General features: G+C 42.1%; 1 protein-coding gene across 3 annotated transcripts in view; it reads left to right on the top strand.

Moving 5' to 3' along the window:
• MYOF (myoferlin) overlaps positions 1–20,705 on the top strand; it is an 86,100-nt gene that overhangs the window by 49,282 nt on the left and 16,113 nt on the right. For all 3 annotated transcript variants that reach the window (XM_081006308.1, XM_081006310.1, XM_081006309.1), the window contains 14 exons: positions 2,211–2,342; positions 3,200–3,363; positions 6,887–7,001; positions 7,733–7,838; positions 8,490–8,629; positions 8,804–8,977; positions 10,851–10,962; positions 11,688–11,765; positions 12,545–12,726; positions 12,825–12,983; positions 13,101–13,199; positions 14,162–14,323; positions 16,831–16,996; positions 18,368–18,444. In XM_081006308.1, the coding sequence (XP_080862434.1) occupies positions 2,211–2,342; positions 3,200–3,363; positions 6,887–7,001; positions 7,733–7,838; positions 8,490–8,629; positions 8,804–8,977; positions 10,851–10,962; positions 11,688–11,765; positions 12,545–12,726; positions 12,825–12,983; positions 13,101–13,199; positions 14,162–14,323; positions 16,831–16,996; positions 18,368–18,444 (1,866 nt within the window). The remainder of the gene's footprint in view (positions 1–2,210; positions 2,343–3,199; positions 3,364–6,886; positions 7,002–7,732; positions 7,839–8,489; positions 8,630–8,803; positions 8,978–10,850; positions 10,963–11,687; positions 11,766–12,544; positions 12,727–12,824; positions 12,984–13,100; positions 13,200–14,161; positions 14,324–16,830; positions 16,997–18,367; positions 18,445–20,705) is intronic.

The following is a 20,705-nucleotide window of genomic DNA, read 5'->3' as shown; positions in this document are numbered from 1 at the left end:
ATACAGTAGTCCTGGCAGAGATGCTTGAAAGCATAACACTGAAATAAATTTATGCTTTCCATGTACATGCACACAAACTGTGTACGGATCTATTTCCTCTTAATTTGCAATAACCAAATGGATCGTGATAAATAAAATAAATAAACAGAGGCTTCAGAGTCCAAAGGCTCTCATCTATCAAGGAAGGGGCCTGCTTGTGTCTCCTCTGTGTGTTCTCACCAGTGGTGGGCAGGAGGCAGAGGCAGTTGCATTCTGCCGGTGGCAGAAATCCTGTGCTCATTGGGACAGGGTGCTGAAGAATTGATGCTTTTGAATTATGGTGCTGGAGGAGACTCTTGAGAGTCCCATGGACTGCAAGAAGATCAAACCTCTCCATTCTTAAGGAAATCAGCCCTGAGTGCTCACTGGAAGGACAGGTCCTGAAGCTGAGGCTCCAATACTTTGGCCACCTCATGAGAAGAGAAGACTCCCTGGAAAAGACCCTGATGTTGGGAAAGATGGAGGGCACAAGGAGAAGGGGACGACAGACGACAAGATGGTTGGACAGTGTTCTCGAAGCTACCAGCATGAGTTTGACCAAACTGCGGGAGGCAGTGGAAGACAGGAGTGCCTGGCGTGCTCTGGTCCATGGGGTCATGGAGAGTCGGACACAACTAAATGACTAAACAACAAACAGAGGTCGGAGGACTTCAGGGCTGCCACCGACCTGGAGCTTTCCCAAGCTCTGTCACCCCTGGTTTTGACTCCAGGCAGTGACCATTTTAGGTGCATCCAATTGATGCACAATCACCAGTGTGCAGGTCCTTTCGGACCCAGAGGACAGGGCGGGGTGGCTTATGCACACTCCACCATCTTTACACGGGGTCAAGAATGAGACCCCCATGCAAAACGGTCTCTGCCTGTATTCAGGAGGACTGCCTTTTTCCAACCCGGCTTTGCTGAGGTGGGTAAACACACAGTGTCTTTGCCTCAGGTGGGACTTGATGATTCAGTCAGAGGGGGCCGTTGAAGTGGTTTGCCAGGTGAAACCTGTGCAGCATGGCCAAATAGAGGAAAGGGGCTTCCTGCCTTTAGCTTCCATCACTGGGAAAGACAGTTGTAGACGTTCATGTGTATAAGACAGCCACTGCCAGTGCTGTGCAAACAACGGTTGCTGAGTCCTGTTTAGGCAAGTTTTTGATGTTTGATGTTTTATCGTGTTTTTAATATTCTGTTGGGAGCTGCCCAGAGTGGCTGGGGAGGCCCGGCCAGATGGGCAGGGTATAAGTAATAAATTGTTGTTGTTAGTCATCCTGGCATGGGGACAGGCTGCCAATGTCATTAGGATCAGTGGCCATATGCTTGCATGGTCGTGTGCATCACTCACCACCTCCCCATGCTAAACAGTAAGGTCAGAAAAGCTCCTGTCCTTCTGGCACCATGTTGTGCCTCATTAACTGGCACTGCCTTCATTCATTCCTATCTCCTCTCATGAAGACTGCCTGCTGTAGCTCTGCACAGAGTCACAGAATAGGCTTATCTGTTCCAACCTCCTGCCCGGTGCAGGAAATCCAGAGCTGGGGCATCCCCACATATGGCTGCCCACCTTTGTGTGAGTCATTTCTTTGGGGGTTGACCTCTTGTAGTCAGGGCTCCCTCTCAGAAAAGCAACCCACTTGGATACACAAGGTGTGGCTCCTCTGAAAGGGCCTTTTTACACTCCACATTCTAAAAGTCCAGGGTAAGATTAAAGCGTGCCTACAATTGTAATTTGGAGAGCGGGAAATGCTTCTCTGCTATCTGTAGTGGTGGATACACTCATGCAAACATCACATCACACAACTGCTTTTCAGACCACTTATGGTGAGGAAATACTAACGATTGGTACTGCCAAGTTCTCAGAAATAGGCAGGAGTAAACACATTGTTAGATAAGAGCCAAGAACGGAATAACAGGAAAAGAATTAACAATCTGGCTGTGATTGTCTCCTAATTGTAGGGAAACTGCTCTGTTTAAAAGTTGGTTTGGGTACGCTGCTGAATTTTCAACACCTTAAGTTTTCCTACCATTATGAAGTAACCTCTGGCACAGGAAAATGTTGGCCAGGAACATACATGCCAATAAGCTGTCACTGGGGCACAGGCTACAAATATTTCTATTGTATATCTTTTGTTAGTCCTTCTGACACATCGGAAAGTAACCGCTTTTGTGTATGTGTGTGTTTTGTTTAGTATCCACAGGACAAAAACAACGGCAACAAAATACCCGCACAGTTGCGAATTAGTTTTTGGCTTGGCTTGAGTGCAGTAGAAAAGAAGTTTAATAGCTTCGCAGAAGGAACATTTAGCGTCTTTGCTGAAATGGTATGTGCAGTAAAGATTACTATTTAAGATAAGGTCCCAGGGATTTGAATTTATTTATTTATTTATCTATTGCATCTTCCCCAAAGAATTGTAATGGTACAGTCCACCAGGAAGTTCTCCTGCACAAGCACCATTGAAATGAATGGGAGTCATGCAAAAAGCGCACCCATTTCAATTGTGCTGGTGCAGCTCCCACTCATTTCACAGGTGTGTGCAGAGGAGAGCGTCCCAAGGGTTTGTGTCCTCAGATGCCAGATCAGATGTACATGAGCAGTCCCGTCAAAGAGAAGAGACTTTTGTATCACTTTTATCATCTGTGGTTCCTTTGGTGCTGTAATTGGCATTGTGGGTATACCGCCTCTTTTCAGACTATTTTAAAGGCACTCTCTCAAAATTTCAAATGTGCCAAAAAATGTTAGCCTGGTGTAGGCAGTGCTGCCCCAGAGGAATCAGTTGTCTAACTGAGCAGAAGGCTTCGTATACTGTTCATATATACATATACCGTATTTTTCGCTCTATAAGACGCACCAGACCATAAGACGCACCTAGTTTTTGGAGGAGGAAAACAAGAAAAAAAATATTCTGAATCTCAGAAGCCAGAACTGCAAGAGGGATCGCTGCACAGTGAAAGCAGCAATCCCTCTTGCTGTTCTGGCTTCTGGGATAGCTGCACAGCCTGCATTCACTCCATAAGACGCACACTCATTTCCCCTTACTTTTTAGGAGGGGAAAAGTGAGTCTTATAGAGCAAAAAATACGGTATATATATTCAGGGAGATAGATATTTAATTTGTAAAACTTTTTTCTGCAGTCCGTGCAGTTGCTTTATTTTTTATTTTATTTCACTTTCTCGACAGTATGAAAACCAGGCACTTATGTTTGGGAAGTGGGGAACTTCCGGACTCGTTGGCCGCCACAAGTTTTCCGATGTCACAGGAAAAATAAAACTGAAAAGAGAGTACTTTCTGCCTCCCAAAGGATGGGACTGGAAAGACGACTGGTTCATTGATCCTGAAAGAAAGTCAGTTTTTTGTTTGGATTCCTCTAAAATAAGACAAAGGGAGGGGCTTATGTAATTTCCCACTAAGGAAATTTCAAAACTCTTGCGAAAAGAGAGGGAGGCAATAAAATGCCAAGTTTCAGTACAAAACAGCTCCATTAGGAACTCCCAAGTGAAGATGTTTATAGTTGTCATGAGAAACAGTGGAGTCAGTCCTGTCTTTGGATATGTCCACGCTGCTGGTAATTTCGTTAATATAACTTTACTGACATCTTTGGGGAGGCAAGGCAGTCTGTGCTACATTACAGGATGTGTCACTATTTTATAGCCCATTTTAAAAAAAGAGGAACAGCATTTTAACAAGCTTTTACACAGTTAGTCTGGACAGATGTTTCATATTTCCTGGTTGTGTCCCACCCTTCCTCTTTAAACAAAGTGTAAAGCACACTCAAACTATGCTCCATACCAGGCATAGGCAAACTTGGCCCTCCAAATGTTTTGGGACTACAACTCCCATGATACCTAGCTAACAGGACCAGTGGTCAGGGATGATGGGAATTGTAGTCCCCAAACATCTGGAGGGCCAAGTTTGCCTATGCCTGCTCCATACAGAATACATGCTTGTCTGACGCAGTGGTTCCTCATCAGGTTGGAAGTAGCTTTGATATGCGAGGCTTTCTCAATGACCTTGTGGTAATCAAGCTCTAATTAGTGCTTGGAGCAAAATATTTATTAATAATATCCCACTCCCCGAATTTCAAGGAGCTCATCGTTCCTCTCTTTTATCCTCACAACTACCCTGCAAATTGGATTAGGAATGGCGACTAGCCTAAGATGACCTGGTGATACTCTGTGGCTGAGCAGGGATTTGAACCTCTGAGGCGTAAAGAATAAATCTTCTGTAATAAACCATTGGGGACGCGAGTGGCACTGTGGGTTAAACCACAGAGCCTAGGACTTGCTGATCAGAAGGTCGGCGGTTTGAATCCCCGCAACTGGGTGAGCTCCCGTTGCTCGGTCCCTGCTCCTGCCAACCTAGCAGTTCGAAAGCACATCAAAGTGCAAGTAGATAAATAGGTACCACTCCAGCGGGAAGGTAAACAGCGTTTCCGTGCGCTGCTCTGGTTCGCCAGAAGTGGCTTAGTCATGCTGGCCACATGACCCGGAAGCTGTACGCTGGCTCCCTCGGCCAGTAAATCGAGATGAGCGCCGCAACCCCAGAGTCAGCTACGACTGGACCTAATGGTCAGGGGTCCCTTTACCTTTACCTAATAAACCATTATGAGGATGTTGGCGATTGGAATGCAAGATTACAGCCTTAAGATGCTTTCCCCATCTGAGGTGAAATTTGCTCCAATCCAATTCATAGCAGAATTTGGAAAATCTATGCTGGCCAGAATGTTCATTCGCATTGAAGTGCCTCTCAAATGCTATTTCAAAGGAAAGGGAAGCCTCACGGAAAGACAGGTTGAGGTAATAAGAAGCAGCCTTTCAATGGGCGGAAAATAATCTACAAACTGTATTTTGGCCAACAGATGGCAGTATAGAACAGTTGTAGCCTCTTTTTGATCCCCACTATAAATAGCTGAGTATCTTTTGTATGAGGTGTTTTCCTCTGTTGTAGTAGTATTTTTTATAACATTGCATATATGTGTTTATTTTGTGTGTGTTTTTCAAAGGCATATATTAATAAGAGTGTGCTACATCAGCAATAATGTCCTTTATGGAATAATGTGATCCACTGTACCATGGAAGAAACAGGTTACAGTACTGGCTGCAGATCATTTATAGCTCATTGTAAATTCAGTGCCACAAATGATTCCTGGCAGCCTGCTTAATTGCCTTCTTCCTCCATTTCTTTATCTAGACGATGCCTAGGAGACAGGAAAGGAATAATAGTTTCCAGATTGCAACTATGCATTTCAGCACTTTGGAATAGCTTCGTGATTTCAAAATATTTAAAAATGTTGCCACTGATTCCTACCTAGTGAGACTATTCACAAACTGCCAACGTGGTTTGGACCAAGTCCAGCCATGCAGAGAAACATCCTTTCCCCCCAAATAAAGTCTTTACCGGAGTGGTTAGCATTGGCCCGGGTCACATTGGCAACCCCAATCAGCTAACACCTTTAGGTAGACTCCAGCACAGTCCACTTTCTCCATGACTGCCACCCTGGTAATCTGTGGACCTGACCATATGTTGTGTTAATTGTTGTGCTTAGCAATTAGCTGTGCTGCAATTAACAATAGAAAATCCTAATACAGATTCCACAGACACCCTATGCTAATTGCAGCATGAGGGCTTGTTTCCAGTGGGATCATAGCTGAGAAGGTAAGGATTAAACCTCCCCTCCTCACCACATGCTGTGGTCCCAATAAAAATTGGGATTATTATTATTATTTAAAATACCCGGATGTGGCCTACAAGGGTGTTAGATCTCCTCTAACACAGTCCAATGGATCAAGACGGTAAAATGAAAAAACTACGTATGTTAGGGTTTTCATTGGCTACAAATGAAGGAGAAATTTGATTCAATATGCAATTAAAACTGAATCTGTCAAACCCCCACTTTCTGAAACACACATATGCACACACATCCAACTTCTGCACTACAGTTCTCCAACTAACCAGTGTTTACAAAAATGCAGATATTGGAGGAAAATGTGCATAAAAATAAAGATATTTGTGAAAATGCCATACGCAATGCATTATATAAGGGGAAAGTGCTTGCAAAAGAGCATACGTTAGACAAAGTGCATTTTAAAAGGTGTTTCTCAGGAGAAATTCACACTAAAATGTTGAACAAGAAAATTGCAAATTGCTGCCAAATGTAGGGAACTGAATTTAGGACTAGAAAAAAATACGAGAAAATGGGAGAACCAAAATTATTATTTATTACTATTCATTAAGTTTGGATACAGCCCTTCATACACAGATCTCAGGGTGGTTCACAACCCTGAGAAAAACACAAAATACACAATAAAAACAAGAACACACAAACCAGTAAGTCCCCCCCCACACCTTTAATTGGCAGGTCCTTCCATTCCTAGCTGCAAATATGCTCTTAACTATGATAAGCCACCATGAATAAGCCACAAGAGCACATGCTGCCTTTTGCTCCCTTCCTGGAAACAATTTTTGCCTCTCTCTGCATTAACCTGTAAGCATTTCATTGGCAGCAATGTTGACTGCAGTCAGAGCTATGTAAAAGTTCTCACTTAATCAGGGTGTCAAACTGGCTTCAAATCCTGGCAGCTGGAAGAAAAATTAAAAGGTTTGATCACATGGCACTTACCCACATGGGACCACGTGGCTTGTTGGAACGTTCTTCTAGCTCTGTGGCAGCTGCTCGTGGATAAGTGGTTCCTAAGTGGTTGTGGGACTCTGGGAAATGGATCTGGCAGATAGGTCAGATCCTGAATTCCCGAACCCCAGTGAGTCACTTTGACAGGTGGGCACAGCATGATTCTGTCAGTGCAATGTGTCCAGTGAACGTCTTTTGGCACCTAACAATAGTTGGAAGGTCTGCTTCTGGTTTCACAGCTTGCTGACGGAAGCAGATGCTGGTCACACTGAGTTTGCTGATGAAGTGTATCAAAATGAAAGCCGCTATCCTGGAGGAGAATGGAAAGCAGCTGAAGACGCTTTTACAGATGTGGTGAGGATCACGCTTTTGATGAGCCAATGTGTTTAATTTCAATAACCTCTCTTTAGGTTACAGCTGCAATGCATGTAAGTTAAGGCAGATTGTTAGTTTTCACAGCAAAATATACTTAAAATCCAAATTGCAGTATAAAAACAGAATGCATGCCGCTAAATTTAAAGCAGGCAATGGAGTGAACTGATCATACAAAGTGGAAGTGGAAATACAATTTTATAGCATCTTCCCACTTCCTACAGAGGACGGCATCATTTCAGTAAAACAGGTACAACCTTTTGATCCACCAAGCCAAAGCCAGCCTACTAAGCACCCATCAGGGGCTCTATATAGTTTCTGTGTTAGATTCATGCCTGGGATTGGAATAACAGACATTGCCAGCACCAGACAGGCCAAAATTCATGGCTGGTGTGTGGCATTTGGCTTGGTGGGCCCCAAGTTGTACAGGCCTAGAGTAAAAACAACAAGGCTACTTTTGAGGGTCAACGTTTGTTGATCTCATGCCTCCAAAACAACAAAAAGTCTTGTACCATTTACATTTATTCCCACATCAGTTTTTGTGGACGAGATTTAAGTCTTAAAGGTTGTCCAAAAATTTTGTTTTGATTTTTGTGTGTGTGTGAAATCCTATTAAGTTTAGATGTGTGTTATGTGTAGTCATTACTACTTTTTAAGTATTGGTATCACTGTCTTGGAGTGTGTAAGTGTGTGTTGCCTTTTCTGTTTCAAAGAATGGAGAAAAAGCACCACCACCAGGTGAAATAACCTGTCCTCCAGGCTGGATGTGGGAGGATGATGCTTGGATATACGATATAAACCGAGCAGTGGATGAAAAAGGTAAGGGTTAGAATGGACAGAATGCCTCTCGTGTCAGATTCTTAATCCGTGGGCTAGCACCAGGCAACTGTTTCTGCATTCCAAATTGTTCTTTGAACTTCTGTTCCTCAAAATGTAGACCTCTACATGCTGCATGGCAAAATCTGTTTAAATTGGAGGAGAGTTGGCATGATGGCATGGGGTGAAGTGCCAGCTATTAGGGACAAATCAGAAGTCCTGCAGTGTGACCCATAGGCATTCACAAACATCAATACATCAATACATCAATACACATTTGGGCATCAATACACATTTGGTTTTGCTTATTCAGTATGTACACCACTGTACCCCAAAGAAATAAGTTACATTAGTTTTTGTGTGATTTTTAGTCTAATCAAAATATTTAGAAAAACAGTATAACCTCTAGGAAATGTACAAGACACAGATGAACTGATGGGGGTAAATGGTGATTTTTTTTTCATAGAATTACAGCAAGGAACTACACTAAGGTTAAGAAACATGATACAATAAGTTATTTGAATAATTAGGGGTAGTGAATTAGTGTGGTTTGGCTTGTCAGAGCTACGAATTTGATAAATCAGCTACCATATTGGTCACTGAGTCAAAATCCTGTTATGGTAACCAGTGTATATTTTATCTGTGTTATTTTAGCTTGGGAATATGGAATTACCATTCCCCCTGATGATAAGCCCAAGTCGTGGGTTGCAGCAGAGAAAATGTATCATACTCATAGAAGAAGAAGGCTGGTTCGAAGACGCAGAAAAGATCCAAACCAAACAGTTTCATCAAGGGTAAAATGGCTAAATATAAATTGCAACCAAACATTGGCATTTACTAGAACGTTGTGCATGTTTATTTAGAAAAATAATGGTGTATCAGAAAATAAGGCATGCATTGATTACAGAGTTCGTCATTAACCCTACATTCTGGCCATTGTGGATTGAGTTTTTGCAATTGTTTTCTAGGCAACCACACCCTATGAAGATCAAGAAGGATGGGAATTTGCATCACTGATTGGATGGAAATTTCACTGGAAGCAGCGCAGTTCCGACACTTTCCGCCGCAGGCGGTGGAGGAGAGAAATGATTCCTTCTGACACATGTGGTTCATCGGCCATCTTTAAGCTTGAAGGAGCTCTTGTAAGAAAGAGGAACTTAACTTGCTGGCTTGTTCATGCTGCTTAACTTCAGCATTAATTATTATCTCAAAGTTAAATGAGAATCATCAAGTGGAATGGGCTGTAGCTCAGTGGTAGAACACCTGCTTTTCAAACAGAAGGGTCTGGGTTCAATCCTTGGCTGGTAGGGCTGGAAGAGACCCCTTTGGAAATCATGGAGAGTCAGTGTCAGTTAGGGCTCACCCAGAATTGCTCTTGCCCTGCCACTTTCCCCTGGGAAAACCCCATCTTTACCACTGATTTAAAGCAAATGTCAATTGTGTTTTCTCTGGATTGAGGTTTGCTCCAATTTGTTGTTAAAGAGTGAGTTTTCCAGGGGAAGTGATGGAGTAAGGGCAAAACTGTTCATAAGCAGAAAACTGCTCAGACTCGTACTTTCTAGGCACAGGACAAGTGCAAGTCTGGATGAGCTCTCAGTGTAGATAACCCTTTCCTTTCCTCTGCTCTTTCCAGGCACGGTCCGTGATTTAGAGCCCCATGTCCGAGTGCGCCACAAAAACCTGCTCTTTAAAGCTCAACCAGAGCAAACAGCAGTCCATGGAAAACCCAGAATGACTTTGTTCTGATTCAAAGAGCGGGTTTTCCCTGGGGGTGGGGGGAACCCTGCAAAAGGCTTGGATATTGAGCATTACAGCACAGGCCTGTGCTTGGAAAGAGCAGGGTGAAAGGTATGGCTAAGCCCTGAGTTAGATAAATCAATGGTCTGACTTCATGAGGCACATTTCTATGTTCCTGCATTCTAAGTAGTACTTGACAGTGACTAAGACTGTGTGGGAGAGTTTTCAGCAGAATGCCAAAATGCTGTAGATGAGTCTGTCTGCTGTAGAGAGAAAAAGGAATGCGACAGAGTTTGAAATATATATATATATATATATATATATATAACCATACCTGATGGAATAATTGAAAGCAATGTATAAGGAGAGGCTGTAAAATGCTGGATTAAAAAAGGTAAAGGGACCCCTGACCTTTAGGTCCAGTCATGACCAACTGGGGTTGCGGCACTCATCTTGCTTTATTGGCCGAGGGAGCCGGCGTACAGCTTCCGGGTCATGTAGCCAGCATGACTAAGCCACTTCTGGCAAACCAGAGCAGCTCATGGAAATGCCGTTTACCTTCCCTCTGGAGCGGTACCTATTTATCTACTTGCACTTTGATGTGCTTTCGAACTGCTAGGTTGGCAGGAGCAGGGACAGAGCAACAGGAGCTTACCCCGTCACGGGGATTCGAACCACCGACCTTCTGATTGGCAAGTCCTAGGCGCCACTTGCGCCACCTGTGTCCTGGTAAAATGCTGGATTATGTGAAGGCAGTTAAATCAACTAAAGCTTTCATCCAGCAGCTTGTAATAGCAATATAGAAAGTTCAGCATAAAGCAGAGCCTCCAGAATCCTGTTTTTTAACTTTTTAAAGTACAGATACTTACGATCATCCCAAGCTGTCTTCTCTGTCTTCTTCCTCCCAAACCATATGTGGAGTTAAACATGAGGCTTAACTTTTCATCTCTTCATGCAGTCTTTTGATGAACTTTTGTCTAACAGCATTGACCCAGGAGTGGTGGAAGGGATCAAGGAATAGAAACTGCTTATTTTTACTATCTATGATAATCAATTGCCTGTAGAAGTGAATTTCAGTCTCTCCCTTTCTTTGAAGTGTTCTGGGTGTGACTGACAGGGTCCTGACATTACTCTTTTGAACCCACAATAGTGAATAAATATTAGTGTACTTTTTAAAACAGCAACTACATCTCCTTCCGGGAATATCTGAATCAATAACTGAGCTTTCCGTTCAAGTTTTATAAATGAGAAACAATAATAATATGCATATAATCTTAGGGAGCAGATACAAGCATTGATGAGGGAGAAAAATCTTCTGAGAAGACCAAAGAGGCAGCAGCAACACGCATATTCGGTGCAAGCACTCCTATAATCTCTTGCAACTTTGACAGTAAGTTCATGTGAAATTCCTTATTTGAGACTGTATATTTCTTTAAGGTGCTGCAAGACTTTTTGTTCTGGCTGCATGACTAGTTTTCTAAAGGCCTTACCCTTCTCATCATCTGATACAGCTTTCTCTGTGTGATCAAAATATTAATAACTATTTTTGCCTCTCCATGGATCTCTCGTCCTTAACCACAACCTGTAACAAACCGGGACAAACCTTGGCTACAAAATGTGGTGAAGAAGCAGCTACCTTAACCATGATTTTGGTTGCACAATAGGCTAAGCCAGTGATTCTCAGACACCTTTTCCCTATGGACCACTTGAAAATTGCTCAGGGTCTTGGCAAACCACTTCATGATTTTTCTCTGTGTTGTAGCAATTGCAATGTGCTGTCCTAGCTGCTGGATGATTTTTAATTCTACTGCTTCCTTAATTTCTTATATGTTGTATTTCATTGCATTACTATTCAAATTCCAGTGAACAAATGAAAAACAATGCAGTATATAGGAAATTAAAGAAATAATAAAAAACGCAATTAAAAATCAATGTTTTAATGCATTGGATATGTTATCTCTCATCTTCAACCACTTGAATGAATGGCCATGGAAAGCACACCAAGAGTCAAGTGATGGGAAGAAGCAGAGATGCTGAAGTTTAGAGCTGAAAAGGTGAAGTTGCTATTTCATTTACAGCCTTCTGATTTAGCTTCTTTTTCTTTTTCTTTTTAAGGAGTCTACAGTTACCACCTTCGATGTTATATCTATCAAGCAAGAAATCTAATAGCTTTGGATAAAGACAGCTTTTCAGGTACTTAGGCTGAGGTGGGGATCTATTAAATCCAAAGGACACATTTGTCTGCCAAAGCAAGTCCACTCTTTTTTTTCTGCAGCAGTTAGATTGAAATGTTCAAGGCTTTGGGAGTTTCTCTTGATTTTTTTTTCATGTCCACTCCCCAATCCCATTTTTTCTCCCTTAACCCTCTGAAAACCTGTCTCTTCAAAGAATGTATTTAACACCTTTTCTTATTAACGACCAAAAAAAGTTAAATGAAATTAGATCCCTTGTTAAGAGGTCAGTGAGGATGGCCTCCATCTAACATTTTACATTGCTCTGGGCACTGGGTAATGACAATTTGTACAGGAAATGCTAATACCCATAATCAGGTACCTTCTTCAGAGGCCCTGATGGTTTAAAAGTATTTCTAACAGGAGGCCTAGAGCTCTTTAATCATTCACCTCTGCTTCATAATAAGGCCATGAATAACTACGTTTTAGACTCATGTCAGATCTGTGTGTTCAGTTTGTGGGATGTACTGTTTAAGTTGCAGGTGGAATGACTCTCTTGTTCATGTGTCCTTAGGTGTTGTACCTTAGATACAAAGGTATTAAAGAATGGTTACCATGCACAAGAGTAATTTATATTGGATTGTCTAAGTGTATCTTATCTACAGCGGGGGTTGGCAGACACCCAGCTTGTCAGATCAACTTTTGTTTGCCAATTATAGAAGAAAGAGAGAATGGGAATGTAAAAGTCAGTCTTTTAAAATGGATCACTATACCCATATCTGTTCTCCTGTGGTTTGTTAGATCCATATGCTCATGTTTCATTCCTTCACCGAAGCAAAACAACCGAAACCATCAGGTCAACATTGAACCCAACATGGGATCAAACTGTCATATTTGATGAAATTGAAATCTATGGAGATCCCTACACGGTAGAACAAAACCCTCCTCATGTGGTTGTTGAACTCTTTGACAGTGACCAAGTGGTAGGTATCATATCAGCTTTTATCCAGATTTCCTCTTGATTATATAATGACAGCAGATGGTTACAAATTCACCATTTTGGATTCGTCCATTTTTGCAGGGCAAAGATGAGTTCCTTGGAAGAACCTCTTGCTGTCCTATGGTCAAGCTCAACCCAGATATTGACATCAGTCCGAAACTTCTCTGGTATCCAGTTATAAATGGGGGCAAGGCTTGTGGAGATGTGCTTTTAGCAGCTGAGCTTTTGCTGAGTGAAAAGGTAACAGAAAACAAATATATTGATTTCAGACTTAAAGCCACCTTGACGAGATGATTGCTCTGTATGACTTAGGCTTTATATGCATTAAGAAACCCTTTTCTTTGTATCTTTGAGCAGGGTGGAACCAACCTTCCAATTCTTCCTTCAAAAAAAGCATCAAACCTTTATATGGTGCCACAAGGAATCAGACCCGTGGTTCAACGGACTGTTATTGAGGTATTGTTGTTGTTACTTGAAAATAGACAATGATGCACAGGTCCATGCGCTTAATAAGATTCACTATAATTCATAGATACCTGCATGTATAAGGCCAGGTGCTAGCCATGGCAAAACCTGAGATATTCATAAGGCTGTGTGGAAACAACAGGTGCTGTTTTGGATCAAGAAGCATTAAAGTGTTCAGAATGTTTTTGGGGACTAGGCTTTATTTGTGCAAGCTTCTATCCCAGGTTGATGGCAACAGATAAAGGTCTGTTCATGGTAAACTGTCACCAGATGTGTAGCCAATGGAATGCTTGAGAAATGAGTTGGGAAGTTCCTTGTCCAAATGTAATCAAAGTCATGAACTTAGCCTTCGGTTAGCAAATGTCTCTCAGCCCTGCATATGTGATGTGGGTATGACAGTACCAGCTTATCTTACAGGGCTGCAATACAATCCCATGAGTGATGGACACTGAGTGCTTACAAAAAGTGTTGCATAAATGCTGACATTTATACAATGTATTTGAATTAATAAACAATGTAGTCTTACCATTGTGGGTCCTCTTCTTCCTTGAACCCAGCCCCAGCACACTGTTCATTATACAGATGGGAGGGGATGAGTTCTGTCCCCCGTTTCCTTACATTGGCCAGGTGTGAGTTCTATATGGTGGTCACAAGCAGACATGACAATATGCCATAAAGTATGGCTTGTTTAACCACTGTATGCACCAAGCTCTGTGTAAGTGCATGCAGCTGAGAACATTCCCAGTGATATACAACTGTAACTTAACTCGTGGTTTAAATGAGTGACAAAAAATGGAGATTTAATCATTGAACTGTTTTGAGGTGGTTCTCATGAGCGTTTCTCGGGTTTCTAAGTGTGCTCCCAGGTCTGATAAGGTTGGAGACCCAGGCAACAGAGCATGTTTTCCTTTAGCGACGTTGATGGTGTTTGCTTTGTTTTTTGTTTGAAACAGATCCTTGCCTGGGGACTGCGCAACATGAAAAGCTACCAAATGGCTTCTGTTACTTCCCCTAGTCTCATTATAGAGTGTGGAGGTGAAATGATAGAATCTGTTGTGATTAAAAACCTGAAGAAGACACCAAATTTTCCCGGATCTGTTCTCTGCATGACAGTGGTATGCTGCTGAATTCTCTTTTATTGAAGATCTGTAGCACACTTGTGGTGCTGGTAAAGGGGGACATTTGAATTAGTATGCTCATATTAGAGCAATAGCAGTGGATATCAGATGGCCTGAGGCGTTTTGGCACCTGAGGCTAAACAGCCTGCTGTCATCCCCACGATGGGAGTGCAAATAAAAATAAATAAATAAATAAATAAATAATAACAACAACAACAACAATAATAATATATTTATACCCCGCCCATCTGGCTGGGCCTCCCCAGCCACTCTGGGCGGCTTCCAACAAAATATTAAAATACAGTAATGCATCAAACATTAAAAGCTTCCCTAAACAGGGCTACCTTCAGATGTCTTCTAAAAATCTGGTAGTTGTTGTTCTCTTTGACATAATTCCATAAGGAGTCTTCCCTGATGGATGGATAGGGGGGAGAGTCTTTCTGGATCCCCCCTCCTGCCTGCCAGTGAGCCTTTGAATCCATTCCTTCAGGATAAGCTAGTGCAAAACCCCACCACACCACCAAGCGGGGAAGATCTCTCCCCCCCCCCGGCAGCAAAGCTGGATGGTGAAACACATCCCCTCTTACTGACTCAGGCTTTGCTGCCAGTCCCCCTCTGTCCCTAGAGGCCAGGGAAACCAGTGGCAAAGCTGGGTGGCAGAACGAGGTGACACATTTTCAGGAGTGCCGCCTGAGGCAAACGCATCACCCAGCCTCATGAAGGAAGGCAGCTCTGATTGAGTAAATGAACCCACCCTGGAAATTACCTTTGAGGTGATTTAAATATTTCTAGAGAGTCCTGTGTGCAGCAAAGCACTGTGTAAAGCCGTTGTTGCACATGGATGGCCATGCTCAGTGGCACTGACGTTAGATGTGGATGTATATTTGCATGCCCATCCAGGGAAGGGCTGTTTAAGAGGGTGGGAAACTCACGTAGCACAGACAGCACTTGCATGCCCGTGCATGTGCATTCATGCCTACTGCAAGAATGCTTCACTTTTTGCCCAATGGATTTCCCATCCGTTCTTGATTACATACAGCAGCGTAAACTCGCAAACTGGCTGTTAGTTGCTTCCAAGCTAGATTCAAGGTTATACTACGGGTATATAAATGAAATATACTCAGAGTCGCAAAGTGATTTCATGCTCTTTATTCAGCTCATAGTGGTGAGGAGGAATGAATAAATGTCCCCTCACAGTATCTGCTTTATATACATTATTTACACAATGGGCTGCACATGATTGGCTAATTCTGGAATTCTACTGTAAGCCAATCAGGTTGTGGATTCACTTCTATCTGGAGCAGGATTGGGTGGTTCCTGCCAACCAATCATACTGCTGCATTGTTCTAGGACCAATCAGACTGCTGCATTCTGAATCCTATTGTTCTAGGACCAATCAGACTGCTGCCTTTTGGATCCTATTGTTCTAGGACCAATCAGACTGCTACAGTTTGGATCCTATTCAACTCAGTACATAACACCCCTCCCCTCTAAGTTCCAGTCCTGCCCGGGAGGTCGCATTCATAGTCCTCAAGGTATGCCGGCGGCCTACGTGTGCGTTGTGGCCTGGGGTGTTCCCTGGTCCGGGCTCCGGGTTCTGGCTCGTGTTCCAAGGATGCTGGCTGTGATGCGGCTGTTTGGTCTGGTGCAACCGGCTCGCTCAGTCGTGGTTCTGGTTCCGGTGTCCTTTCGGCCTCACGGGTCCTCTCTGTATTTACTGATTCTGCCTCTCCTGCTGGCCCCTCCTGCTCTATGGGCCTCACTGCCCCGCTGTTCCCTTGGGACTCCTCTGACCTGTCCTCCTCCTGGTTTTCTCCCGGGAATCGTCGCCGTATCTGGTCCACTGGCGACGAGGATGGGATGAATAAATGTCCCCTCACAGTATCTGCTTTATATACATTATTTACACAATGGGCTGCACATGATTGGCTAATTCTGGAATTCTACTGTAAGCCAATCAGGTTGTGGATTCACTTCTATCTGGAGCAGGATTGGGTGGTTCCTGCCAACCAATCATACTGCTGCATTGTTCTAGGACCAATCAGACTGCTGCATTCTGAATCCTATTGTTCTAGGACCAATCAGACTGCTGCCTTTTGGATCCTATTGTTCTAGGACCAATCAGACTGCTACAGTTTGGATCCTATTCAACTCAGTACATAACAATAAAGCTCTCTTTTGTGGGTGCCTGTGCCTTCAAGTTAAAAAAAAAGAAACTATTCCATTATCCAGTCCTGGAGCCCAACTGAAAGGGAAGCACTCAGGGGTAGAGTTTGAATGGAAATAAGTTTTGGGTGTGAGGAAACTTAGCATCCCCATCCAGGCATCCCTTTTGTTCTTAAAGTTGGCCCACCCACATTCCGCTTTGGTACAGACCTACATACATTTAAGAGTTGCCAGAATCAGGGCAGGTTGTACAGCTCATTCGAAAGCAAAGGAATCCTGTGAGGTGTGTATTTGTTTTAAGTTAAGGAACTGTGTTCTGTTTTTTTGTTTTGAACTAGTCGCTGCCCAAAGAGGAATTGTACACGCCATCACTAGTTATTAAAGTGATAGACCACAGGCAATTTGGTCGTAAACCTATCGTGGGACAATGTACCATTGGGGCACTGGAGCGTTTTCGCTGTGATCCTTATGCGACGAAAGCCGACATTGCACCACAGATGAAAGGTAGAGCTCCCATAATAATGACATTTTTCTTATCGGATGTAGGTCTGTTAACAATCAACACAATTTGCAGGAAACATAGCAAACATGCAATCTCTTGAAGTAAATGTACGCCGACTTTTCTGTAGCTTCCATTCGTTTATGAATGTTGTAGAGGCAACTTTTCCCATGGATATTAGACTGACTCAGCACACCTGGCAGTATCGTTTTTAAAGAACCAGTATTCACTAGGGATGCTTGAGGAAAACATTATTCATGAATTTTGATACAAATTGACTGTACCAATATCTTCTGGACCGGTGTAGAGACCTGAATGCAGTTTTCCTTTGGTTTTTATACTTCTTCAGATGTTGTGGTACAGTTCTCTGCATGTTGGGGGATGCATTTAGAAATGGGTGCTTTGAGGGAATACATGTTTTGAGAGAAAATATGGATTTAAACAAGTTATTGTGTGGATTTAAAAAAAAATGTAGATTAATGTGGAAACAGGACAGGATATACTTATGAATGAACACATGCAGAACTGTCACAGTCTTGAAACGAAAACTGATAAGTCCATCCCTAGTATTCACACATAATGACAGAAAGTTGAGAAAGCAGCAAGAATATTAGCGAATGCTTTTGCAATGTCACTCTTGGTACTGCTGTGACCCAGTCCCACCTTTTTAATTGTTCTGCACACTGAGTTATGGAGTTAATAGTTTTCAGCGCCCTGGTGGAAAGCAAACGGGTTGGCTCAAACCTAAGCTAGTTACATTCCCATTGAAATCAACAGGGCTGAAGTTAGTCATTACTTTTTTTTTACATTAATTTCAGTAAGACCTACGTATGACTAACAGTTAGATCCAACCCATCTATCTTTATTGTGGGTTGTATCCAATAAAGTTGTCACAGTAGGGCAGTAGAACTTCTCCCCCTCTCAGAACAGATTTTTTTGGGGTGGGGATTCCATTGTACAAATGGAATGACCTTGTTGGCTACATGGGCATATCAACTGCCCCTTTAATCAAGGAAAGAAATAAAAATACTTAACTAACTGACCAATTGTGTTACAGATAACTTGGTTCTGCCCCCCCTACCCCCAACATAAAGCCTGACTTACTGCCCTGCTTTTTAGGCAAGATTTTCTCCCAAAGTCGTGTACAATAAAATCCACACAAAAGTACAATATATAAAGAATATTTTTGTGTGTACATGTTTGTTTGAGCTCTAGGCAGCTGACAGTTTGGTGCAGGCTCTAGACTTTTCTAGACAAAGAGAGATAGCAGGAGGAATTGGAAAAAATAAAGGCTAGAATTATGACTAAAAAAAAGTTTACAGGTGTGATTTTTTCCCCCATGAGTTGCTTATCATCATGGAATGTTTGATTTGCAGTTACTCTTCTGTCAGCTGCACCTCGGCGGGATGTGATCATTGAAGTAGAAGACACGCAACCTTTACTAGCAGCGCAGGTAATCGCCTTAATTTGCAGGTTCAGTTCTTTCCATTTTTGTGGTCAGTTCATTGGCTTTTTAGCCTACAACTTCAGCAGACACAAACCTAACCAGGCAAAGTGTCTGTAAAAGTTGGAGGGAGCTCTGGGAATACAATGTAGAAGTATACTTTGTTATTTCTCCAGTCTTACTATTTTATTTATCTGTGTAAATGGAAATCTCTTACTTGTATATGTTCATGCTGGTTGTGAATTGTTTGCCAGCAGCTTTAGAACATATTTGCTGTTCTAAATTATTGAGTGAATAAATTGATGAATAATGTTTGAACTCTTATCCTGTTCACTGGCAATCCTTGAGGTTCAAAATCCAAAATATTAATTAGATTTGGTTGAATTTAGGGAGCCCAAATAGCATTTTCATGCAGGTGCTGTTAAACAAAACACCTGTCAGTTGCATGGCCTACCTGTTATTTCCTCAATTACATGGCAAGATGAATGGCTCAACTTAGATGAATGTAGTGCACATTTGCATTTAGCAAGTTCAAAGTAATTTTGAACATCAATACGTACTCCTATATTATTTACTGTAAACTGAGTATTGCCAGTTAACTAATATGCAAGATTGTTCATCAAAGGCAAATATGAGTCCAAATGCTAATGCTTAATGCATTTTTTAGCTTGCGTGCTAACACATGATGAACATATTTGAAGTTCATCATTTAATACAAAAGCTTTAAAATTGTGATTTATATGTTTCTATGTAATTGCAGGTTGTTTAAAACCGTGTTTGTCTTGCTTTGAGAAGCCCCTTCTCCCTCGTTGACTGCCGTTTCATTTAGTCTTTGATGTAGTATAGCTGCCCTTTAATTGTACCATATGAGAGAGCCAATTAGATGAGCAAACATTGTGTTATTGTAAACACACTGAGTGATGATAAAGTAAACCACAGAGGTCCATGTCCTTGCAGATAATAACATATGTTTGTTGTATCTGTAAGTCTTCCTGTTCGACTGTAATAATTAGAGGTCACCATTCACTAACCACTATCAAGAAAGATTGGAGAAAGGAAGGACTGTAGGGTTGTATACTGCCTGTGGCTTGTAATATTTTACTTGATAACTTCACATTTTACCTAGAGGTTGTAGGATTACACTTTTGAATGAAAAGGAAGAAGTGGTATTCTCAGGTTCTGAAGAGATCAACCTAGCAAACTTTTTAAAAAAATCAATAAAAAAAATCAATATATCAATAAAATATGGACTTCAATTATTTGAGATATTTTAAAGGTAAGACAAAATAAAGGCTTCTTGGGGAAGCAAACATTAAAAAAGAGTATGCCGTTAACAGACTAGAATAACAGATGTAGAACTTTCCTAAACTACATTCCAATTTCTAGTGTTTAAGCGGTATGTCAACAGCACTCAGCAAAATGGCTTCTCCAACAACAGTGCATGTATGTATGAAGAAAACGCATGCGCACTATTCACCTGGGGCCTTAGGTGCTTTGGTTCACTTGAACTTTCATTCCTCCTTTGAATCTTCTGCAGGGAGGTTTTGGAGAAAACCAACTTTCAGGTTTTAAAGCAGAATGATTACTTAGAAAATAAATTTCCATTCACATTTGGACATTTGCAGAGCAGCATTTCCATTTGGAACTGGAAAGCTTGCATTCACATTAGCAATTCACATAGGGTGCGGATTTGGATGTTGACGATAAGATGGAATCATATACAAATAAAACATAATAAAAATATTTTTTTAAAGTTAAGTTGGATATTGAAGGAAAATTCTTATCTTCACATGCAGTAGATCAGGGGTCAGCAACCTAAGGCCCATGGGCTGGTAGCAGCCCATGGGGCTCCTCTATCCGGCCCATAGCGACCCCTGCTGCCCCTACCGCCCACTCAGCATGGCACAGCGCAGCGCGGGGACCAACTTCCGAGTTGATGGTGCCTGTGTGCATGAGCACAGGCGCTCCTCCGACCTGGATGTGTGCCAGAAATAGTGTGTGCGCACATGCACAGGCGCTCCTCCGACAGATGGAGCATGGACTGGCCCATCGTCCGGTAAGCTTGCCGACCCCTGCAGTAGATGATTCTGATCTTTACATAGATGTTTTCTCCAAAATCTCAAACTTATTGGTTTTGGGGACACAATGAGTGTTCATGGGCTATACTATAATCAGTGGCATTCACAGCTAGAGGTTATAATTGTAGTTTGTTGTGGGAATTTGTTTTACAGACTTACACAGAATCATCAAGTTTATATTTTCAAAATATC

This window comes from Podarcis pityusensis (genome assembly GCF_964106645.2).
Source record: "Podarcis pityusensis genome assembly, chromosome: 5".
Classification (NCBI taxonomy): Eukaryota; Metazoa; Chordata; class Lepidosauria; order Squamata; family Lacertidae; genus Podarcis; species Podarcis pityusensis.
Note: the sequence above shows the minus strand (reverse complement) of the source record. Positions and strands in the feature narration are given on the sequence as shown.